Source organism: Hippoglossus hippoglossus, chromosome 4 (assembly GCF_009819705.1).
Source record: "Hippoglossus hippoglossus isolate fHipHip1 chromosome 4, fHipHip1.pri, whole genome shotgun sequence".
Taxonomy (NCBI): domain Eukaryota; kingdom Metazoa; phylum Chordata; class Actinopteri; order Pleuronectiformes; family Pleuronectidae; genus Hippoglossus; species Hippoglossus hippoglossus.
In genome coordinates, this window is record NC_047154.1 from 1,675,223 (window position 1) to 1,701,590 (window position 26,368).

At 41.3% G+C, this 26,368-nt stretch overlaps 1 protein-coding gene across 7 annotated transcripts in view; it reads left to right on the forward strand.

The window, feature by feature from the left end:
- mcf2l2 (MCF.2 cell line derived transforming sequence-like 2) overlaps window positions 1–26,368 on the forward strand; it is a 132,937-nt gene that overhangs the window by 5,090 nt on the left and 101,479 nt on the right. Inside the window, exon 1 of one of the 7 annotated variants that reach the window (XM_034583876.1) lies at window positions 7,651–7,877. The exons of 5 other annotated variants lie outside the window; for them this stretch is intronic. In XM_034583876.1, coding sequence (XP_034439767.1) covers window positions 7,862–7,877 — 16 coding nt within the window. In that variant the 5' untranslated portion in view covers window positions 7,651–7,861. Of the gene's footprint in view, window positions 1–7,650; window positions 7,878–20,038; window positions 20,405–26,368 lie in introns of those variants that run through there. One more of the 7 variants, XM_034583875.1, reaches the window with a different exon arrangement.

Here is a 26,368-nt window from a genome sequence, read left to right on the forward strand (position 1 = left end):
GTGTGGATGTCATCACCAGAGCAGAATCTTGCAGGGGACACTTTGTCTTTCACTAGAATGGTTGAGTACTTTGCTTTGTAATTAACTGCAGGAAAAATTCATGGGAGAAGATAATTTAACATCTGTGCGAAAGAGAGAGAGGAGGATATAAAGGGGAAGGATGATAAAAGAGCCTGAAGGCACGTAAACATTTGGGTAATGGAAATACAATATGTTCCCTCTAAACACAACAAGTACTTAACATGTTTTCCACATGTGTGTGGATGTTTTTGTTGGCAGGACAGAACCGCAGTGTTGTCCTGTCTTGATAACAGCAGATGCCTTCTTGGCATCTTTGATGTTACAGAGAATCACTGACAAGGTGCAGCTGGTTTATTGTACCCAATATATTTATCTTGGTCTGTGATTTATATGTAGTGAAGTTGTACCTGCTTCTTTGTATTATAGGGTGAGCTAATAGGGCTAGTACAACCCATTTTATATCCATGAGGAATCTGTCCAATCATTCACATAATTCTCTTTTTACATTTTAAACTTATAGGAATAGCTGTTACTTAGTAGTATGTGTCCTTTCTGATCTATAGTGGTCATACAGCAGTGTCTCTTTGGCCAATTACTGTAAAAAGTTAGCTTTTTAACAGTTTTTTTTTAGTAATTTGTCAAAAAAAAGGAAATTGTGATATTTGTTGTTAAATCATAGAATAATTCAGTCAACATTTCAATTGGAGTGCTACATTTTACTTACTGTATCTTCTCATTACACTTTAAAGCTCCTACAAGGAATTTCTCATTTTCGTTGATTTTGGCACTTGGAAAAATTCAGAAGAGTTTCCACTGTCACCTGTTGTAAAAACCTCAGTCCAGACAGCATGTGCATTTGTTTCGGAAGGAGTTAAAAAAAAAGAGACACACGTAGTGAGTTCAGGACACACACCAAAAAAACGCTGCGACACAGCAGCTCTCTTTAGATGGTTTTCACTGTAATTATACAACATGAAACTGGACTGCATCAGTTTACATCCTCTTGTCAGACCAACTGTCTCTCTCTGCTCCAAATGCAAACTGATTCCTGGGTGAATGTACCAAAGCATGACACAGGGAGGGGGACCCATTTCAAAGTAAAAACAATCTTCTAACAATATTACAACTGATTTAACATAACCTTTGAGTATTAAATACATTTATACGAGAAAGCCATACGGACCTGTGCAGTGATGGTTGAAATGAAACTCACCAGAGGAGTGATGCATACCCTGCACTGCACATGTAGGAATCAGACCATATTTCTGTTGGCTCTGACCTTTGACCAATCAGCTCAGAAATTTCAACAACTCGAGATAACCTCCCAAGTAATTCATCAGGTTTGCTGAAAATCAGTCCATGTGTTGTTAGTTATATTGTACGCATGTACACAAATAACGAATAACTTCCCTGAACACAGAAGTGGGAAGGTCAGAGGTCGCAGCTGGGACAGATGGTTTCGTTTTATTCAAAAGGTTTCTATCCTCCTGCACATTTCATGCTTCTCCAGTGACGTCGTGTTGAGGAGTATCTGAGGCTTTAACACCAGCACCAAACTAGTGGATAATTAATTTCAGAGAATACATTTAATCGGCCATACTTATTTTCTGTGGTATCGTGTGCGAGAACGTGAATATGCTTTTCCAAGACAGTTTTACATCGACTAAACACACACACACACACACACACACACACACACACACACACACACACACACACACACACACACACACACACACACACACACACACACACACACGCGTACATCTATCTTAGTGAGGACACTCTTTGGCATAATGCATTCCCTATCCCTTAACCCTAACTATCAAAACTAAATGTCTAACCCTAACTCTTACCCTAATCCTAACCTAAACCTGATTCTAACCCAAACAGCCCATTAAAAGTGGGTCAGAATGTGAGGACCAGCCAGTACACAAACACTGTGTCTTCCACAATACAGTGAGCTACATCATCATGGCAGCTCTCCGAACTGAATGACTATATAATTGGGCTTGGACAAGGGGAGGAAAAAACACAAGGAGGTCTGGATCTTTAAAAGAATTTCTCACCATTAACAATTCCTGCAATTCCAAGCACTACCCTCTGATAGCTGCTCTGGGTTTGTTGTATTACCCAGAGACCCCACCCACCAGCCCCCAACCTTTGTTGTCATGACGTCAGTACTGCATTCTCTCGGCTTCCTTTTCCTGTCTCAGATATAGGGGGGGGGGGGTCACCATATCCTTTGTCTTTCTTTCTGTCAGCTGGACAGAGGCCAGCTGACCAGCCATATTCACAACAACACAGTTGAACAGCAGAATTGATCCAGTCGGCCACAAGAGCACTTTGACAGTTTGGAATAATTTTCTCACTGCAAAGATTGAGTCAAAGTGAAGTGAGCAGATGATCGACTAATACCTCTTTTACACCAGGCTCGGGCTGGTTCAGAAATAGCTTGAACTGGTAGTATGAGAACTGTATTTCGATAACGTTGATAAACAAACTTTACATAGATACACACATACCAGTTGGTGGCGCTTAATGCAATTTTTTGTTTGCCAACTGCCAGTAGAACTCAAATGAACAAGAATCATGTAGTGGAAAGACTGTAATTTCTGTCGCAAAGAAATCAGGGCTCAGAGAACACAACTGCTTTACTTGCTTTTTATGAATTTTAAGTCATTGCATCTTTCATTTGAAGGTTTCAGAAGGCATCTCTCTACCGTAACCGCTTTTTCATGTTTTCCACAAAATGGCAGAGAATCTCTTGCGGTAGCTCCTCCCATAGCAACAGACTTATGGTTCAAACTTTTGAACCAGCAATGCCTTGCTAAGACTTAATTCGCTGAAATTCATGGAAGCTGGTTCTAGTGTTGACGAAAACTGCCTGACAGAAAGAAGAGTCCATATCAAACACGCAGCAGTATGCCTTGTTGTTAGTTAACCTCTAGTGGATGTAATAGTTATGACAGGAGCAATGGAGAAGGTCAGGTGATGCACTATGAAAAGCAACAAAGTCCACATTATGTATCTTGATGGATACATACATAGTCGTTTATTTGAAGCATCTTTTTTTCCCACAATCTTTCACTCATACAGCTCTCAGTGTGCAATTTCCTTGTACTAAAGATACCAGAGTAGTCTAAGATCTATTATCATAAAGCATGGTAGGACATCATGGATGCACTTGAGATTTGATTGATTTTCTTTACATAATCTAATTAGTTAGATTATGTGATTTGAATTATCAAATGTAATAATCAAATTTGCATGACGAGGACAGCATACTTTTTTCAATCTAATTTCTTATGGGTGTGTGTGTTTGTAAACGGTCTGTATTTATATATACTATAGTCTTGATGACCACTCAAAGCCCCTTACAGTACAGCTTTTGCCAGTCACACATTCAAACATACATTCATACAGTTCATCAATGTGCAGCACTTTTAATCACAAATCATTCATACACAGCCGTCAAGGACAATCTGGGGTTCATAAACTTCGTTATGCGGAATGGGGAGACTGGGATATAGAATCACCAACTGTTTTCTACGGTGGCCCTGTGAGCTCAACGCACTGCAACTTAAGGAAACACATGCAAGTGGACAAAACACAAGCAAAGTAAGAAAACACCTTCATCAATTTCACAACACAACACAACACATTACAGAAACGCACTGCAAATACAGAAATGCGCAGCAAATACAGAAATTGGTTTATTTTTATAAATAATAAACTTTATTACTGCAGATGTCTGCTGTTAACCCTCTGAGACCCACTGGGCCATATACGATCTCAAATATCATGTTGTCTTTAGAGCGTCATGACTCCTCAACGGTCTGGGCTAGAGACATGCCGTTTTTTCCTGTTAAACTGAATAAACAGCGCTAACAAGCAAGCCCCTGTTTGTGAGGCAATGTATTGTCCATATTGTGCAGGGGTAGGACACCTTTACTATCAAAAGAGCAATTTTGCCCCCTCTTCTGAGCTCTGATCTCACTGTGTGTCTCTCCGAGCGAGTGAGCGGGGGCGGAGCCCCGGGGCCAGTGTGTGTGTGCGCTATTTGGGAGAACGAGCACGAGCACACACACACACACACACACTCACTCGCCCGCTCCTGGTATTTCATGATGGCCTGATACGATGATGATTTAAAAAATGAACGTGACGTTCACTCACGTTCATCGTGACGTTCACGTTAATCATATGAAAACTGATTCGTTAAGTTCACCGTTCGCGAAAAATATGCACAACACTGTACAGGGAGCCACTGCAGAGGGGCTGAAGAGCCGCATGTGGCTCCAGAGCCGCGGGTTGCCGACCCCTGTGTGGAACCGAATTTGTATGATGTATTGGACGTTTTTGTGTCTCCTGTGGCAGCAGTGTCCATCGCTTTTAGCTGTCCTCTGGAAACACTTCCGTTGTCGTTTTCTGTATTTGCTGCCCATTTCTGTATTTGCAGTGCGTTTCTGTAATGTGTTGTTTTGTGTTGTGAAATTGATGAAGATGTTTTCTTACTTTGCTTGTGTTTTGTCCACTTGCATGTGTTTTCTTAAGTTGCTGTGCGTTGAGCTCTCAGGGCCACCATAGTTTTCCCTATTCCACATAGATGCACTGATTGAATGTGTTTGTGAATGGCATAGACTGTACTGTAAAGAGCTTTGAGTGATCGTCAAGATTAGAAAAGAAGTATATAAACACAGAACGTTACTGTTTTTTCCCCACTGTTGTCAACTTGAAACCTACTGACCTTGTGCTGTTTGGCTCATGTGCTGTTTGTGTGCATGCTTGTGAGCTGTGTGACTGACCACTGTGAATCACTTCCTCAGAGCTGTTGTTCTAAAATCTGTGGACTGTTCACAGTTTGATCTACTGCAGAGGAATGAGCTTATCAAGTGAACATTGTTCTTGTCCTGGCTTGTTAAGCAGGTTCCTCAAGTTAAAGCATGGTAGACGAGCTCATTTGCATCAGTGAAGCAAAAGAGAATGATTGAAAGGTTTTGGATTTATTATTGGAAATACTTGACTAAAATGCAACTACAATGCTTAAGATTAAAGGGCCCATATTGTGTAAAATACATTTCTGGGCTTTTACTATCCGTGATGACTTGAAGGGGGTCAGTAGGGACCCTCAAAGTATGAAAACAGTCACTCCGCAGACTTTTTCACTGAGTCCATTCTAAGGAATAATCTCGTTTCGTACTTCCTCCCCCGTATGATGTCATTCGGGATCGCACTCGTCTCTCAGCCCCACCCAGCCGGTACCAGTCCAGCCTCTGAACCCACCACCCCCTCTCCCTGTCACTTCCACCACACCGTACGTGACACCAAGCAGACATGTTGCTGAGCTAGCAGCTTGTTAGCTACCACAGGCTAACCACCACAAACTACACTGAAGAAACACTGCAGCGTGGAGGGATGCAAGGAAGAGAATGTGTCTGTGCACATTCCTCCTAAGAACGTTACTATTCGAGACAAGAGGTTACGTTTTATTTTTAAATTGAGAAAACAAAACAATTAATGCGGAAATGTATAATGCTGTTTGGCTTATTGGGGGCTAAAGTGCATATTATTATTATGACTTCATAACTAACCTTAAAAAACAAAAGGCATATTACTGGCTTTCAACATGGCAATGTTATGTGTTAAGAAAGTAATGAAACATCAGCCGTGTATCTGGAAGAGGTGCCCAAGATACTGGTCAATTCTCTGTCTTCCACATCCTCTGCTCCTCTACGAGCGACTCTGCTGCTATCCATGGACAATCAGTTTAACTTAGAGTCAAGACAGCCAGCAATGAGGAGATGTAATGTGATAAAATCAGTGGTCAGTGCAATGACTCAAAACACAGTATACACACTGACTGAACAATCGCTGTGTCTAGACTTATTGATTGAGCAACCAAAACCACAGTTTTGCTTTTGACTCTGTACTTATTGTCGGCCGTGGGTGTGCATTATGTGAGGTTCCTGCTATTTTCTGTGTAGACAGGAATTTTGTTGTAATTTAAGTAGCAGGGCTGAACATATTTCCTCTCAACTGCCTCTACATGTACGACAGTAAGAGCATTAACAAGAGAGAGCAACTTCGGGAGGATCTGATAAAGAACATCTTATTACCTGTGTAAGTGTGAGTGTGTGTTTGCCCTGCAAGGCTGCATCCTTTGCACTTTGGCTACACATATACACTAAATTCACAACAGCTCTAAAACAACAAGCCACGGTGACTGGTGATTTATTGAAGAAAGTTCTATTTTCAACAAGCAGACCTCTGACGTATATGTGTGCTTCAGGAGCGTTGAGCCTTTCAGAGAGGCTTTGGAGGAGGAGGAGGAAGAGGTGGAAGGAAGAGAAAGAGGCGGGGGTTAGTTTACGAGAGGTGTTACTGGGAGACAGGAGATGCTAGAAGCTGACATCAACCTCAAGGAAGAAAGCTGTGCCATGTAGCTCGGGATCTGTAGTTTCAGATGTCTCTGGCTGACATTTATCTGATTGGTTAGTGACATGCAGATTAAAATGGGGATTTGATCATTCAAACCACCTGATGGTGTGGAGAAACACACAACACAGTAGAACAGATAACAACTAGATTCCTCAAGGAAATGTGTGTTTTGAAGGAACTGACATAAGAAACAAATCATGCTACTCTCTGCCAAAAAAAAGTCTTTATGTCTGTGATGAAGAAAACTTAGTGTACGTTGAACTTTCCTTAGGAATATGCAGGTTAACATGACAGGAATGCTCATGAACACAGCATCTACACTGTTTGGCCAATTTTATGTACATGGGCATCAAGACAAACAGTTGGTGGCCCCTATTCTCCATCACTGCAGAGGAAGAGGGAACACTAATGTAATTAAAAGAGCAGCAGGGAAACCTCACACAATGGAAAATAGCAGCCCCAAGGAGGAGCTCTGGTTTTCGAGCCATATTATTCTGTTCCATTTAAAAACGTGGAAATGTGAGGAAGCCCATGGATACTTTTTTTAGCCCGTACACCTAGTGAGCAACTTTCGTATCAGGGTGCCATGTGCAGTTCTTAACAAATCTGGAAAACTATCAGAAAAATAAGTGGGACCTATGCCATCATTACTTTTTGTTTCCCGTATTACTTTAAGGAAAGATTAGATTTCCAGTGTTGTTTTTTATTTATAAATCGAAAGTGTGCATGAAAACAGGTGCTGCTGCAGTGTTTTTTTCATTTTATTTTAATCAGTATAGCTGATTGCTTTACAGGCTATGTCACAGTTTTACTCATCAACCAGCATCTCAAAGCATATTTACCATATTTACAGCAACACTGTAAGCGGATGCATCCTGTGTACACACTGACTTCAGCTGCTACTGTTGTGCTGCTTCCACATGACCAGTGTGGACAAAGTGTAACGGGACACATGAAAAAATAGAGGGGAAGGATGCAGAGGGGAAGGGAGGGCCCCGCTGCCTGAAGAGAGTATTGTTGAGAATAATTGTCTAAAACCCTGGTAAGAACTGAGCCGCTCAGCTGGTCACAAGGCTGCCAGGAGAGGCTCAGACCCCTGCTCTGACAAAAACACACACTCACACCCGCACTCTCACACGTTCACATGCCCCTGTCTCTCTCGCTCCCTCTCTGTCTCTCCTGCTCTCTCACACACTAAAGAAAAGGGGAGAAGTATTGGGGAGAGCTGACAGCCCTCAGGACTGGGCTGTGGTATCACTGGACCTGTGTGTGTGTGTGAGTGTGCGTCTGCGTGTTATTTGTTATGCTGCTGTGGATGTCCGACTGGATGCTGATTTAGCTGCACGGCTCGGCCCCTTCCTTCTGTGTGGATTTGCTTCAGAGCAAGGACAGCAGCAACATGGGATCGGTGATGTGTAAGTGATGAACATTTGATTTCAGTAATTTACAGTGTTACTGGTGTGTGTGGGTTAGTACACCCTCTGCACCTAGGCTAAGACCTGGAACAAGTTCAGACAGTATGTGGAATGCCCGCTTGTTGGTACCATCTTGGTACTGATGGGAACCATTCAACAACCTGCCGCCATGAGAGTGTGTGTTAGGATCTGTTTTTAAGTGAGGTGGACTCGGAGTCCAAAGGTGGGAGTGCAGTAACTTGAGTATGTTCATTGATAACTTTTAGTTTGCCAGTGGAGCTCAGTGATAATCAGGGGCCCTTCCGGAGGTCCATTGGTCCAAAGGAAAAGTTAAAAACAGTTTCTGGTCTTCTATATGTCAGCAGTCATAACTCGCTATAAACTGTATGACCCAGGACATGGACTGAAATGATGGCATCTGTATTTGGTCTCATTGTTTTTTTGTGTCTTAAATTAATTATTGCCTTTGATGCAGAGTTTGTGCACTTCAGCTGTGTTGACAATAATATTGTGGTACAGGCTGCCACCACTACATTTCGTGTCATATATGTTATGTGATGCATAAAAAAGTAAACACATCAGTCCCAACATTTTGACAGGTAACTTGATTTTTTTATTGTTTTTACAATTGTGGCTGATCGGTTTATAGCAGCAGAGACAATGTACCGTGGATGCTTCTGCTTTCACTGATCTGACACACACACACACACACACACACACACACACACACACACACACACACACACACACACACACACACACACACACACACACACACACACACACACACACACACACATCTCTCTAGTTGTGAGGACACTCATTGACATAATGCATTCCCTAGCCCCTTGCCCTAACCTGAACCATCACAACTAAATGCCTAACCCTAACCTCATTCTAACACTATCCCTAAAACCACGTCTTAACCCTCAAACAGCCAATTAGTGAGGACCAGCCAGAATGTCCTCACAATGTCAAAATGTCCTCTCAATGTCAAAATGTCCTCACAATGTAAAAATGTCAACTTTGGCCCTCATAACTATAGATAGACATGCGCACAAACACACACACACACACACACACACACACACACACACACACACACAGGTACAGGCGCATGCAAATGTTCTGTAATAGGCTTTACTTCCTAATGCAGAGATTATGACACACAGACAGAGAGAAGCAGCTGAGAGGCACCTTGGAGGCTCTATCGGACACACATGCAAGAAGAGCTGCAGTGGGATTGCTTGAGGGCAAAGAAACTGTGCTTGTGTGTGTGTCTGTGTAAGCGTGTGTAAGTGACAGCAGAAGCATCCAGGGAATATTGTCTCTGCTGCAGAGTTGGTGGCCGGGCTTCATGGATAGATGCAGTAGAGAGGAACATGCACACTGAGTGGTGGATGTATGACTGGAGATGGATGCTGTAGACAGGCTGCGATACCAGACCCTCCCGTCTAGGTGTCCACACTGTGGTAAATACGGCCGAGCCTATTCCACCATGCGGATCTCTCTGGAAGAGATGGAGTCTTACTATCACTTCCTGGGAGTGTGTAAGGAGACAGAGTCAGCTATACTACAAAGTACGTCTGTCTGTTCCTGCCTCATGGCTATTTGTGTATTGTTTTTAGTCACCAGAGTCTAGTTTTTAGTTTAGTTCTAGTTAGCCTTTAGTTTAAGGTCTAGCTTTGCAGGAGCATCACAAATGTCCTTGAACAGTGTCGCCATAATTATGTCTTTTACAGGGGCCTTTCTTGTAGTTGGGCCCCGTGTCTGAAGAGGCATTGACCTTACATGGTGCAAAGATTTATGGTTGAAAATAATGATAAGATTTGATGAATGTATTAGTTGTCACACTGTGCTTGAGAAGCAGTGTACATGTTGACTTCTCTCTTTAGTCAGCAATAGTAACAACAAAACAGTAGTCAAATGTTTTATACATGAAGCCATATTGAGGTTTGATAATATTTCAGTTCAATTTGTTGGTTAACGGCTGACTACTGAAACAGTAGCAGCCGAGTTAGCACTAATCTTTAGCTCATCAACAGTGGCTCTCCAAGCTTCTGTCTATTGTCTCTGTGCTGCGCTGTTAACTCCATTAAGCTGTGAGTCACAAAGTGAGAGTTAACTTGGACTTGAAGGAACTTGGTGTCAGCCATGTTACAGTGAGACTACAACTTGCTAGCGCAGCTCTGTGATACTGATGCTAATGTCGGCATGCTACCATGCTCACAATGGTAATGCTAACAAGCTGATGTTTTGCAGGTTTAATGTGAAGAATGTTTACCATATTAGTTAAGTGTGTTTATATGTTCGCTTTCGTTAACAAGCACTAAACACAAAGTGCATCTGAGGCTGATGGGAATGTAGTTTTTTCATAAACCGGAGCGTTGGTCCGGTGATTTCAAACTTTGACCTGATGATTATAAACACAGGCATTTTGTTGAAGTGGCCATTTCTTCATAGTTTTGATGGATAGTCTTCCATCCAGGTGACTGTAATGGATATTTAACTTCACTGCTTGATAATTAATTGAAAGTAGAGGTTAGTATTAAAAAGAAGAAAAGCGAATAAACCAAACAGACTCTGTAACAGGGATTTTCCTGCATAGAGAATTGTGAGGCACCTGCCTCTGTCGGATTTTGTGCCGCCTCCATACAGGAGAAACCGCTCATAGTGATCATGTTTGTCCCGAGCCAAAATTATGTTTATAAGCAGTTGACACACACACACACACACACACACACACACACACACACACACACACACACACACACACACACACACACACACACACACACACACACACACACACACACACACACACACACACACACAAACAGTGTCATTGCACACTGTGTACTGACTCTGTGCGCTCAGGCTTGGGCAGTGGAGCTGTGCATTGCTCCCTGGGTGTCTGCCCCGGGCTTGGTGGAGCTGTGGCCGGGCTGTGCACCCTCCGGCTCAGGCAGTGGAGCTGTCCGGGCTGTGCACCCTCCGGCTCAGGCAGTGGAGCTGTCCGGGCTCCCTGGGTGTCTGACCCCAGCCTGTTTTGGTCCGGAGCTTGTTTGCTTTTGTTATTCTGCCTCAGCAGTGTTATTAAACTCACCGAGCAACTCAGTAACCTCTCAGATGTAAAGTATAACAGGTTGTGCAGACTTACTTCATTAATGGACAAATTCACCAGGTTCACCACGAACAATACTGTCTGAGTATTCAAGGCCTATGGGGCACCAGTTTTGTTTTGTGTTGAAGTTAATAGCACAAGGCCTCTCTAAGCCACATACTCCACATTGTACAACTAGTAGTAAGTGTGTTGTGATCCTTTCGTGTGTCTGGAAGTGCACCCACCTAAATAATGTATCATTATCCCCTGAAAAGGAATGTGAATACTGTTGCTCATTTTTTTTACTTCTGTACACTACTGTTACACATCAGGACAATACACAGATGAACTTTAAAGGAACTACCTGCTCAGCATTATATTATTTGTGTATAAACAACCAAAAAAAACTGTTATTTCATCATTTTTTTGTTCCAAATCTAACCATACCTTCACTATGAACCACTGTTTATATGTGTTCTACAGTGTTTTTGTTAGTTTTGTTAAACTTCATTAGCTTAGTTTAAGTTCACTCCAAGTTTTGCTGAAATTGAACCCCAATGAGTGGAAAGCACCTCACCACATCTTTACAACAGAAATGCACCATATCATGATTAAAAACAGGAAATCATCCTTACAGCATCCATTAGGATGTATTTGAAGTATTTTGTGTTTACTTTTAGTTGACAATAAGCTTCAGCGTTCACATGTCAAATACCTTAAGGATCATGAATAGTTGTTAATCGCGGTCTGTATTGCAGCAAAACAAAAGAGCATTAGCGTCGAGCCATTTCATTCAAGATCTAAAATTTGCTCTTGTAAACTCTTGATGCCTGACACAGTTCCACACTGTTTTAGGACAGACAAAAGAGGGTATTAGGAGGAGCAGCAGGCAATCTGTTCTTTACTTAAACGGACTGGGACACCAACACTCCAGAGCAGCTGGTAGGAGCTGGGGGGGTAGAGGGGGGTAGGGTGGGGATTCCCTCAGGGAATTGGTTATTTGAATACATTTGACAATTGGATTAAAGCCCTATCACTGTCTGTGCCTTGTCCGTGTATGTTGAGCGAATATATCAAAGGGCTACATTGTTGTACAAATATTAAAAACACATCATGCTCCTTCATCACCATGAACACACACATGTATATAATTTTGAATTTATCTTGTATAGGACACTGTCTGTCTTGCTGCTGGAAATACCTACCATAGCACCAAATATAGATTCATCCTAAAAATAGCCCCCAGCAAATGCTGTCTTATCTTGTGTCTGAGTTGCATTTGCTGAAAATGTCATGTTTTAGGTGTTTGTGTTGTCATCACTCAACGTGTCTGTTGACTAATGGGAAAAACCTCCTGGATCAAGCTTTTACATGCTTAGAAGTATGGTGACGACAACAAAAAAGAAGACACACACTTGAGTAAACACGGTCTTACATCACTGAGGGATAATGACATCCATCTGTCTATATTATATATAATATATATTTCATGAGGTGATAATGATATTCATTGGAATAGTGTGTGATTGTGTGAATGTGTGTATGTGTGTGTGAGACCTGTTATCAGCAGACCCTGTCATTAGACATCCTCTGATTGTCTTCTTGCGCTGACGCCTTCTTCCTGAGAACCAATAGGAAACCCCCCTTCACCAGGACCTTGAGGAACGCTAACCCAAAAATAACATAAGCTCTGTACAGTGTGTGTGTGTGTGTGTGTGTGTGTGTGTGTGTGTGTGTGTGTGTGTGTGTGTGTGTGTGTGTGTGTGTGTGTGTGTGTGTGTGTGTGTGTGTGTGTGTGTGTGTGTGTGTGTGTGTGTGTGTGTGTGTGTGTGTGTGTGTGTGTGTGTGTGTGTGTGTGTGTGTGTGTGTGTGTGTGTGTGTGGGGAACATATAGTTTCTGTTGATGCACTTTCTTATTGAAATCATTAGGGCAAGACAAACATAGATCTTTGGGGCTGATGCTGATACTGATATTGGGGACTAACTTTTCCAATAGCAATATATCAGCCAATATATATATTATATATTATATATATTATATCTGCCAAGGCCAAAATTCCACACTTTTCAGTTATGAAGTCTGGAAGATGTCTGCAGAATTGGTTCTGGACTTTATGCAGAGTTTGTCTTTCACACATCAACAACGCAACAGAAGATTCTCTGCTCAGACGTGTTCACAACAAAGAAATCTCCGGAGTGTTCAGCAGGCTGAGGCAGGAAGTAACGTATTATTACCGCTGCGGAGATCACATGAGATGATACCGGGGTCAGCCCTTGTCAACAAAAACTCTTTTTGATTGTGATTGTCTGCATCCTCAATATGTATGGCTCTGTCTTTTCATCATGAGATGTTTGTTATCTTTTTGTAGAAGGGAGGATGTAATGTCTTAATTATGCTGTGGAGATCACATGTTTTAGTTTACAGCACATCGGTGTCGGCCCTTATCACCAAAAGCTCTCCTGACATCTTCGTCAGTGTCTTGTGCTTTCTCATGCTGAGATATTTGTTTTCTTTTCAAACCTACTGCAGACTTTTACAAGGAGGCTGGCAAGAGAAACTCCGCAGAAAACTGAAGCCTCTCACTCAGACATTTGCGTTCACACCTACAGTGTGCACATACTGGTGTGGAGAAAATGGTGAAAAATGCCCTCATGTCACAAGAAATTGAAATTCCTTGTATCCAGCCCCTGACCAAAATTGAATGGATTCTTCTCTGACCAATACTGCCTCCTTCCACCAAGTTATGTGGAAGGCAGTTTTTTTTTGCAATCTTGCTTAGAACAACCAGAGAGAGAGAGAGAGAGAGATGGCTCTATAGTGAGTCATGATCTGAATCTCACAGAGGTTTAGAGTTTTTATGTAAAGTAGGCCGAGCATTTTCTGCTCCGTTGCCTTCCTTGTGGGGGTAAGAGCTATGAACATGTGAGAGTCAGTCAGCAGAAACAGCTCTTACTGGTCAACAGATTATCTCAGTTCACACAACAAAGCCTCATTTATAATATTCAGATAAATGCAATTTCAGACCTAGGAATACATCATTGTGAATATCATTGTGAGGACCTGTAGTTGATTACACAAATGTGTGTTTTAGTGTCATTAGAAAAAGTCTATGTGACTGATAAAGAACAGGATAAGTAAACTGATAAAGTGAAGTCTACAATCATCATTTTGTCCTGTTGTCCTCTTATAGGAATAAAGCAGTAAGCAGTGTGTGTGTGTGTGTGTTTGTGTGTGTGTGTGTGTGTGTGTGTGTGTGTCATCATGACAAAATATATATACTATACTAGTTATAACAAGTATGAGTAACGAGTACTGATGGGAACGAATGTCAACATGGGGACAGGTACTGTATCTGCTGTCATCCTATCACAACCTGGTCTGAACAATTTCATTGTATTATACAATGAAGACTCAAACTGAATGATTGAGAAAACTTGAGTTGTATTTCTCTAATACATGTATTGCACCTGCTGTGGTACAGTCTGAGCTCCTGGCCTCCCTGCCTGCAGGTCATGAGGTGTCCAGGTCCTGCTGGCTCAGGGTGCACTGGTCACATGTCCACTCTAACAAGAAACTGTAGGTTAGCTGAAGAATGACAAGAGGCCTTTCTAATTCTCACACTTACAGTCATCCTTATTAAATATTATGCCCTAATCCTACATAGAGTGCATGTGTGAACCCATGTGTGGCCCTCATGGTATCAAAGTAACACCACCCCTCCTGGCTCAGCTTCCAGGTCTCTTACAGTCAAATCGAGGTTTATACCTTTCTGGCCAGGAGACGTTCACCTGAGAGTTGTTTTTGTAGATCTCATTGACTTTTACTAATGAAGACATGATAATTAAGATGATGACACACTGATATCTATTTATAGCCTTTCCTGCATTCCAGGAATGAAGAGCACCAGTTATGTGTGCCAGGCTCTGTCTCCTCTGCTGAAGCACATCATCTGTCTGTGCCTCTCCCATACAATGGACCTAAGTGGCCTGCTGTGCTGTCCACTGTGCAGCGTCTCTTGACCTCTGTGACTTCTCTTTCTATTCATGGATTTCAGATTGGGTTTGAGAAGTGAACTTCTCATTGCTGCTGTGAACTGTGAACATCTCAGGTCACAGACAGAGGCATTGGATGGCGTACAATTAAATAATAGAATCATTTGATGATTACTTACTTCAACTATTTGACATTTATAATATGTTTCGCATTACAAGAACATTACATACATACCAAAATGTAGAGCACAGTATGGATGCTGTACAACACAGTATGTCTTTGTCCAGATGCTGAGACATTACAAAGGTGCCTCTGTCACAGAGCCTTTTCAACATTTCAGTATGTTCCAACATAAATCACTTTTAATGCTACTGAATAACCCCTTTCTGAGATCACAATACAGCAGCAACGCATTTCCTCTTCAATTTAATCAATCCAATCACATAACTGACAAACCATATGTTTTTCAGCAACACAACTATCAAGCTGCAACTCCTCAGCAGCACAGAGACATTTTCCTCCTGGAAATATCCTCCTGGACTTTCACATCATCTTTGGTGCCGAACTCAGTTTTGATTGGTCTCTGTTTTGTCTTATTCAAACTCTCACTAGGCCATTTTTCTTTAAACTGAAGAACACATAATTACACATATAAAAAATGTAAACATTGTTGCTAAAAAAGTCAAAGAAAGTAGAGAGTCTCATTTGCTTTACCAAGCCTAATTGCTGGAGGGTCCATATGTGTGGGTAATTAAGAGATTTCTTATGTAAGACACAGGATGTATGGGCAAAGTGAACACGGCAGTGGAGTGTTCAGTTTTCAGGAGGGCAAAGTCTTGGACCAGACACTGCTGGTGTATGCAGCTTTTAATGCTAGTGATTTGGAAACACGGCATTTCGCTGAGGCAGCATTATCACATGGTGGTTGTTTGGGTCAGTTGCCAGGGCAATAGCAGCACATGGGGGGGGGGGAGTGTGTATGCCGATGGTTCAGTGTGGAGTGGCCTGGTTTGTGAATAGGGGCTGTGTTACAGTGCAAGTTTTTATGCCCTGCGTATTGAAGTCATACTGAGATAGTACATGTGGATGTGGGGGCCACCTTACACTGAGGTATATGGCTACACCTTTGTCTTTCCACTCTTTTATTTGTCATGTACCTATTTTAAAGGCAATTTTTACTGTCTCTTGAAGGACTGAACTGGTGATAGACTTCTCTAAAAACTGAAATATATATTTTCAATTCTGCTGCTGTCGATCCTGCTGATAGAGTCCACATGTACCATGCTATTGATCTGCTGAGAGAGCAAACATATCTCCTCATTATTCCATTACGTGTAACATATCAGTATAGTGCATAGCAGCAACCAGTGCATGAATAGGAGTATCCTAATTCAGCAGTTTACAACATGATCACAGTGTATATCTTGGATGTATTTATACGCACATCTTGGTAATATATACCACTTCCAGTTTGTACTCATTCTGTGACTCCGAAACTCTGACCACTGTTAGATAAAATCAATCTGTTTCATGATGTGACAACACTATCATGACATTTTAGGTGAGACACAAAGGGGACTAAGACAGTGATTTGTGTTGAAGGGATAACTTTTAGGGTTAGTGGAGGTTTGTCATCATTCTCACAGTGCTCACTATGAGGTGAAGGAACAACGTTGGTTGGAGGACGGCCTCACAGCTGCTGGTGTTAAGTTTGAAGAGCCAACGTTTAGCCACATATAGTCTGAGGACATCTGATTTCCTTCAGAATGCCCCCCATTTTTTTTAAAGGCAATCAATAATCAATAAAAGCATTGATGTGAAGTGGTAACATTCGATGAGGAATTGTTGTGAGGCTGCTGCACCTCTTGCATATGATACAGCTACATCATTTTTTTTCAGTGTGACTGAGCCAATATGTACATGCAGTGAGTGTATTTGTAATTTAGCTTATAAACAAACAGACTTAGGTATGTTTTCGTGCAAAAGACAAGACAAGAGACAGTAGATGACATATTTACAGCACCATAAGATGTTTCAGCCAAGCAGTAATATGGCGTTCTAAATTATTGTACTCAATTGCTGCTATTGGCACCTTATGCTATACTTTACCCATTATGTTGTGTCAACAGTGCACAAGACTAGTTTTATGTAATTTGAATAAACAGTTTAACATCTACCCTACACAAACAACCAATTAAAATAACTCTATTGCCTGTGTCGTCACAACAGTGTGGACACACAATCAACAAAAGCCTATGATTCCTCGTCTAATGCACCAGTCCTTACACAGTTTATCGTTATTATGAACTGCAGAGAAATACTCTCTAAATGCTGTCTACTAGTTTGTGCTTTGTAATTTATTGCAACTACATTTTAATTTTTTTAATGCATTGTCAATGATGATGATTTATTGTATTAGATGTGCAAATATGTTTTTCCAATAGACATGCTATATAGGCTGTTTTAAGACCCCAGCCTCACAATACCTTTTTTTTCAATTTTGTGGATTTGTTATTTCTCAGTTTCATATCAGCATGCAGTTGGACTGAAGTGGAATGGTGCTTTTGTGTGAAATCACGTGCAAGATATTGGAAAGAAAGTCGATGAACTGGGTCTTAGGCCCCTAAGTGTATATTCTTGTGTATCTTCTCCTGACAACTAAAAACACGTCAGGGGAATTAAAAGTGGTTTTGGTTTAATATGAATAAAGTGAATGTTGACTTTCACATCTTTTAATCCAAACCACCAGCTTTCCCATTAACATTAACAATTTGCAAGTTACACCAGCCATCCACTCTGCTCCCCTTCCTACAAGGCACTGTGCCTTGATTGGAAAACGAAAATGTATTCAGTGAGCATATAGTAATCCAGTGTGAACAGATTTTTAAAAGCTAATCTGTTATCCCCAGAGTTTCCTGGAGTTGAATTAAAGGAATTTATAGACACAAAATGTGATGTTATTATTTGACCACGCATTCTCTTTTTTCACTTCCTTTGCTCAAAGTTGTTGATTTTGAAAACGTTTGTGCTGGGCTGAGGAATGAACACACATACAATACAGTACACAGTGATGTTGTGTGAAAGTACAGTCGTGTTTATGCCCTTGTGGGAAGTAGCTCTCAAACACATGTGATGACTGGATAGCCATTGTACTGAAAACAATGTGTGTGGTTGTCTGTGTGTCAGTATGTAAAGTGCACGTGTTTCCATGTTTGTGTTTGTGCTCAGCAGGTCTGTGTGTGTGTGTGTGTGTGTGTGTGTGTGTGTGTGTGTGTGTGTTTGTCTGTTTGTCTGTTTGTATGTGTGTGTTTGCTCATACATAAAAAATAAGAATGCATAAATACAGACAAACTCTACACAATACAAAAAACAAAATCATTTTTTGTATTATTATCTCTGGTGTTATTGTGATGTTCACTTTTTCGGATCAGGAGTTCAGAGGAGTTCACAGAAGCTGTACATGTGTGATATCATGAATCTTGTGCCTAGTCTTGTGTAGGTGGTTCATGTCTCTGAACACCTGACTTGTAAACAAGCAGTTTGGTTCTGAATTGTGTGTTTGGGTTTTACAATATGTTGATGCATTTCTTCGTTTCCAAGGCAGAGCTAGTGATCCACGTCCATGAGACTGTTGTCAATGTAGAGAAACAGTGGTAGCTGATTGGTTTGTCTCTTCCTGATATGTAGGGGGATATAGTCTGTAGGCCTGTGGTTGAGCGAAGGTAGGAAGGTTTCACTGTAATCTGCTATGATGGAAAAGAACGTGGACTTTAAAACAGATGAAAATGCAGAAGGGTTTGATTCTGATTATTTGTCAGGAAAATGCAGAATAAAGTTTCCTGTTGAAAATCCGTGTTTCTCTGTGGACTCAGAATGTCTCTGGGAGGCTGTAAGCTGCAATTGTTTGCTCAGCGTGTCTCCCTTATAACTTAAGATCCAGATGTTTGACAACTAAAATCATTCATCCGGTTAAAATATGAAGTTTAAAACCACCAAGTTCTAAAAAGATAAAAGATAGAAACATCACTCAAAACAGGATAAAATGTCGTTTATTTATGTTTCTGGCAGACACAAGCTGCTCTTAGACATCTACTGTGAAAGTTTCTCTGGCCAGCCCCCTAGTAAAAACTCTGGAGAATGTCCGAATGAGAACACAGCATGGGATCCTCTGAGGATTCACCTGGAGCAAGAGGGGGTGTTACTGACGTTTCCAACAACCACCAGATGCAAAAAAGGAAATACTTCTCTTAAAATATCTCAGGATGACAAAACGGAGCCATACACATAGAAGACATAGAAGACGATGTCAAGAGAGTTTTGGGTAATAAGGGCCTGACGCCGGTGTTGATGTGATGTAAACAAAAACACGTGATCACCGCGGAATTGATACATTACTTCCTGCCTCTGCCTGCTACACCACCCCTCCCCTGAACGCTCCAGGGATGTGTGCGTCGTTGTGAACGCGTCTGAGCGGAGAACAGTTGTTCACGTGTGAAAGGCAAGGTCCGGAGAAAGTCCGGACCCAATTGTGTGGACATTCTGCGGAGTTCATGTCTGAAAACAGCTATACAATATTCACTGAAGGGATATGACACCTTTGACTGGTGACAGATTGAAATGGATGATTACCTTGATTAAAGTGACAAATTTCTTTAGGTTTGAAAATTGCTTGTGCCATTAAGGATAAAGTAAGTACAAAAACTCCTTAAAATGTATTGTTCTTAAATGTATTAATGAACAGAAAGTATTGTAGCTTTAAGTTGCTCTTCAGGGAACCATAGGGTTGATGCTCTTCAGTTCATCATCTGGTCTATAAAGTTACTTCTGCAGACTGTTCACATTTGGCAGTTCAACAAGGACCTCGTAAAAACAATACAACACATAGACATAACAGACACTATGACACACACACACACACACACACACACACACACACACACACACACACACACACACACACACACACACACACACAGCCCGGCTCTGTAGTTCTCTCTCTCTCTCCCTCCCTCCCCTCCGTCTCTTTCTTCACATGCATGCACACCCTGCCCTTCCTCATAGGCTGTTTTCTGGACTGTTTCACTGCAGCTGGAGCTGGAAAAACTGACCACAGATCCATGTAACAACTATAACACACACAGAGTGGGGCTCTGCTTCAGCTGTTTGAGTCCTCTTGTGTGTGAAATGCAAGTAAAGATAGAGAGAAAAACCAGACAACAACGAACCCAAAGCTTCAGAAACCTCCTGACTTGATGAGGAGAGTGTTGATGAGGATGAAGAAGTACTGCGTTGCCCTGGCTGGATTCGTACACCATGAGATTACTTTCATTTAACTGGATTACTGCTTTTCCTGGAGGGATTTACAATGACGCCTGTGTGTGTGTTCAAGCCAAAGAGGTCTTAGGATGAAGCGTGCCAAACACGTTATAGGTAACGTTCTCTCACATTTGAAAGCTTCACAGACAAGTGAAGATGTTTGTTTCCCTTTGTCACGTACTCTAACTTTGTTTATTTGCTGTCTCAACTGTAGCACTCCCACAAAACCAGTTGAGGAGTCATAGCTGCGGATTTACAGTGTAAACAATCATTTTCGCTATACACACACACACTGTGTATGAGCTGCATGTGCACACACACGCACACACACACACATCTGTTGCCAGCCACACTTTTCTCCGTCTGCCTGGTGCCGTTTTTTCCATTTCAACAGACTTTTCCGTCACAGCCTGCTGGTTAAGGGATTCAGTTTACTTAAGATTTAATATTTGACTTTATATGGATACTTTAGTCTGCTCACTGTTATGTGGAGCCTTTGCCCAGAGACAGTTGTTCTTTCAAATGGATCTTTGTTGGTTTGTGTAAATTCATCCTTAAAGTGTTTCTTCATTACATTAAATGTCATTTAGCTGACACTTTTGTCCAAAGCGACTTACAATTAGCATCTATTAGGGGACATTTTTTTGGGGGGGGTTCAGCATCTTGCCCAAGGACACTTCGGCATGGGCTGGGATTCGCAACTGCTCTACCCCCTCAGCCACAGATCTTGTCATTAATGTGCATTCCTACCTACACTATATGATGCTATTTTCTGACTTCATAGTGACATCATTTAGGTCATATTTAGAGTCATTAAGGATGCAGACTTACCTGGGAAAAAACATTTTTGAACAACGCATAACATCATTTTCTGAATTCATAGTGACGTCATGATGAGGTTTCTACCATTTGTTCATGAAATGCTTTTTGATCAATATGAGCTTTAGGTGTTGTCTAAACTCATTATGACTTCTTCATGAAACCACTTATCATATGAAATCATTTGATTTGGCCTCATTTTCTGATAAATGTAAGCTTTAGATTGTCTCTCTATAGATATCTCTATAGATATCTTGAAAAAACTGTCTTATCTGATTATATATTTGTTGACCTTGACCTTGGATCTGTCACCTATTCGATCCAATAGTTCATCACCTGGAGATAATTTCTCTTTCTATCGGTAGACTGTTTATGCTGAATGAACATCATTACAGTTTCTCTGTGATAGAGCTATCATATGTTGTTTTTATATGTTACGCTTCAAGGCCTTCTCCTTCTCTGACTGTGTGTGCTCCTCAGCTGATCCCTTATGAAACCCACTGTGGCTTTTTACTCCATGTTACCTACTTTTACCCCATTAACCTTAATGTCAGATGCAGGCGGAAGTGTGTATTGTGTGGCTGAGACAGCGCCCACTAGGAGAATACAATACAGATTTTATTTTGCAGTAAATTTCATTTTGTATAGGCCTATATTTATTCATCAAAATGCTTTAAAAGTAAAAACCAAGTAATTTTCCTGTGAGGTAAACAACACAGCTGACACAGTTGGTGAAAACTGTCACCAAATGTAACATTAGATGATTTTAGACTCTGCTGTAAATGCTGCAGTGTTTCTGATGAGGTGAATTCCCACATGTTAAGAGTGTGTGAACATCAGCAGCGACAGCGTGTGAGAGCCTGCTGCTAATGCCATCTAAAGTTGGAGAAAGAGAGGTGTCAGCCAAGGTGTGTGTGTATGTGTGTGTAGAGAGGAAGTGAGATGTTGACACCATCACTCCGTTGCCATGGAGTTTAGACCCCCTGAAACTTGACAGAGAATCAGCTCAGTCAGTTGTCATCAGATTCTGTGATCTGGCATTTCAGTGGTTCTGCTGCTTCTTTTTGCAACATGCCCGCACATCTCTTGTGCTTGTGTTATTAACAGACTTATAAGAAACACACACACACACCTTCTTACATGAAGATGAGGTTGTAGTTTGCCTCATTAGTCTGAACAGATTCGTCTGAATCTGCACACAGGATACCATGTCTCTGTCAAGCTTTTTATCCACATTACAACTCTAAGACTTGTGCATAAGCACAACAGAGTGTACTGGCCAGCATTTGTGTTGCTTTGTCGTTTGACTCAGACTGACCCACCAAATCCCACCCAGACACAGCCTCACACTAGGCTCCTGTCTCACTGTAGTAAACAGAGGTTACATTAATTGACCTTAACAATTGTGTTTTATTACAGTCCACAGCTTCCACAGCAAAGTAGCTGCTGTCTCAAAAAGACTGTATAACAGAGGGAAGACACTAACAAGTGTCTGTGTTATGTATTGCAACTACATTTATATGTCATGTGGTGGTTATTTACTGCTACTCTGTTTGTATAGCATTAAATTGTATAAGTTGTACACTTTCCACACCAACCACAGGTAAGTAGCTATAGAGAGAAGGGAGGAGATTTCATTTCACACTGCAGCAGAAAAGAGACATTTTATTTGTAGTGAATTTTCTTCCTTTATTTGATCTGTTCTGATTCTAATTCTAGTTTGTAATAATTGAATAATTTTAAGGAAATTAACTTTAATTCAGCCATGGTGTTTAATATTATGTGTCAAATCTTTGACTAAATGAAGTGTAAACATCAGCTGACACCATGTGGTGACGGAGCTTCCAGGTTTCAAATCACACAGGGTTCTCACACTTGGTCATTGCGTGAAAAAGAGGCGTTCAGTTAAAGCAGCTGCAGGCTCACAGCTGGTCCCTCTGGATATCTGAGTCAGACAGAATGTCAAGTTCATAAAAAGTTAGCATTGATCTGTCACTGTCCACCTCTGCACAGACGTCAGTGATACATGTGAATAAAACTCTGTTATGAAGACAATCCACATGCAAAGCTGATCATAGTAATTATTTCTCAAACCAGTCGCCTCATTCAACCTGAGTTTGGACTTCATCTTACAGTGAAAGTGAAAAGTCTCAGCAGATTTGATGGAGCTCAGGACTCATCATGTGAGCAGCGGCTTTTACTGTGGTACTGACAACAAGACTGACGAATGCCAATTATTCATTTAGACAGGTGTTAAAAAACATAAATAAGCAGAATTTTCAGTAAAATGCAAACATCATCGGTAAAATTATTGAATGTAATCTATGACAAAACTGTGAAATGATTAAGTGAGATATGCTACACTGTGTTTGTGCAGAGGGCTGTGTCTGCACTTACAGCATCTAAAGCCATGCAAACTATAGCTTATGGCTCAGAGGTGGAATGTGGGAAAAATACAGCTTTGTTTGGGCGGCAAGAGAGTGTGAGACACAGAGCTTCAAAAGCTGCTTTCAGACATGCACTGAACTCCAGAGATCCTCTGAGAGATATATGTGTGAACGCAAATGTCTGAGTGAGAGCCTCCGGAGTTTCTGCGGACGTCCGGAGGAGCCGATCTGAGAACACAGGAGGAGATCCTCAGCTGGATTCACAGCGAGCGAGTGGACGTGTTGTTGACATTTCTAACGCGCAACAGACGCAAACATGAAAATGTTCAAATAAATAGGAAACACAAATCCTCTGGATGAAAAAGCAGAGCCACACACGTAGAAGACATCAACACAAATGTCAAGAGATGTGATGATAAGAGCCAACGTCTGTGTTGAAATGCTGTAAATAAAAACATGTGATCTCTGCAGAGGAATGAATACGTTACTTCCTGCCTTTGCCTGCTGCTGCACCACCCCTCGCCTGAATCCTGTGGAGGATTTGTTGCTGTTTTGAGCGTGTTTGTGCAAAGCATCTCCCGCTGCGTTGAGCATGTGTGAAAGGAAAACTGCTAAAAGAAGTCCAAACCCAATTTTCTTGAGTTCCTCCGCAGGACAAAAGACTAAAGTTTCTGTCTCACAAAGTCAATATTAGTCTATGTGCATGGATAGCTAAATAAGTAGAAGTTGTCAAACCAAGAGCTGAAATTTCTCATTCAAGAACAGGAACAATTAAATCAAAAGCATTTTGCAATTTAAGAGCAGAAAGCCTTTATACTCCGTCAATTCAGATGTTTTTTGGAATGGTTTGATATATTTAGAGATCTAGATCCGATGTGAGCTATCGATGCAACACAACAACATCTTGGCACAATGACTTGAGTATGTGTTTCCTGTTTTGTTAGCAGTTTATGCACACCTCTCTTCAGAGTTTATCTTTTGTTAGCATGTGCACGGCCGGCCGATAGAAACTCAGATCCACTGTGTTTTGGGAACATGAATTCACTCTCCACTTCCATCCTGTCAGGCTCAGTTTAAAATTCATGCAGGGATGCTGCTGAGAGCTGCACACAGCAGAAACAGGAAATGACAGTAAAGTGTCACCAGAGATGTGGCTTCTGTCCAGTCACAAGAGGTGCTGTTTTGTTTTGTGAAAATTACATAAAATGTTGCCTTTTTGAAAAGTTTTTTAAATATTTTAAAATTTTAAAGAAAAAGGTAGGGGACTGATGTTTATGAATGAAATATCTAGAGAAATGTATATGTGGTTTCACAAAGAGTTTAGTGGCATTAAGTGGACTGTTGAGTCTTGGAAGAAGTATGCAATCCACTGAATACCATTCTAGTTCATCTTGTGTACTTACACTGTCTGGGAAGCAGGAACTGCCTTTGTCAAACTGAGGAATGTCTGTCTTTCAAGTCTTCCTTCAGGATTTCCAGCTTTCCACATGGAACAATCATTATAGTCACATTAAAGAGGAGTCTCTGCCCAATATAGACACAAATGACGGCTGACTAGCTGGCAACTAATTGTAGGGATCCAAAATGTATACAGAAACTTTGACACGCTACTTCCACAACGCTCATCTCTAAACCCAATCTGTAAGTTTAAGTGTCCCATCGGCCCCATGACAGGTCCACTGCCTGTGTAACACAGCCGGACATCTGCTCACACGAGTGCTTCCTGCACTTACCCTCTGCCTCCTCAGCTCTCCCTTAGTTTATTTAAAAAAGAATAAGTTTCTCTCTGGACTTGAAGTGGTCATACATCACGTTTTCCTCCACCACTCCTGTAATGTTCCAACAATTCAGAACATCCTCTCCGCTTAAGTGCACGGCTCTGGTTGCATAACCCTGCTGTCCCATAGGTTAATGGACAGTTAGATAGTATTGATTTCTCTCCCCCATCCCTGTTTTTGTATCCAGTGATTTGTGCATGTTTTCCTCAATTTGCTAAATCTTTCATAAATTTCCTTTTTTACAATTTATGTTTACCATCAATGAATAGATGTATTCTGCAGCAGTTTATTTAGGTTTCATTGGATGGGTAATGAATGGTCCCAGCTAAGATTTGATAAAGCACTGGAAAAAGGACCTAATTTGTACAGGACTATGTGGAGGTAAACATGAATGAATAATATGAATGATTTGATTAGATAATACACTTGGAACAGAATCCCCCCCTCCTCTTTAAAACTGATTCTGATTAAAATAATTTGACATTTAACTTAGAAAAAAGTACTGAACAATTTAACACAGAATGAAACAGTCTTGATAGCAACAATCTCTGATTCAAACAGATACTATAATGAAATATGACAGCTTGTAGTGGTAAACTGCTGGTGTGTTTGAGCCAGGTGCTCCCTTTTAAGTTTACCAGAGTATAGAATGCTGTGTGTGTGTGTGTGTGTGTGTGTGTGTGTGTGTGTGTGTGTGTGTGTGTGTGTGTGTGTGTGTGTGTGTGTGTGTGTGTGTGTGTGTGTGTGTGTGTGTGTGTGTGTGTGTGTGTGTGTGTGTGTGTGTGTGATCTTCAGCAAGTGAATCAACAATACTTTCTCAGTGGAAAAGTCTGTAATGGAAGCTCTTTTATTAATAATCTTGATAGGTCAGCAGACTCAGATACTAAGAACAGAGGTGCATTGATATAGTCCAGGCTCACTACCAGCCATTGTGCTCTCCCTCTCCTTCTGTCTGCCGCTGGCCCCACAAACACGCAACCTACCCAAGCATGTTTTGGAGTAATAAAGCAGCGTCAGTGTTAATGCATGTCTTTATTCTCTGTCACAGAGAAGGGTCTGTTTACCATACACTGCACTTAGTGCTTCAGGCTGCA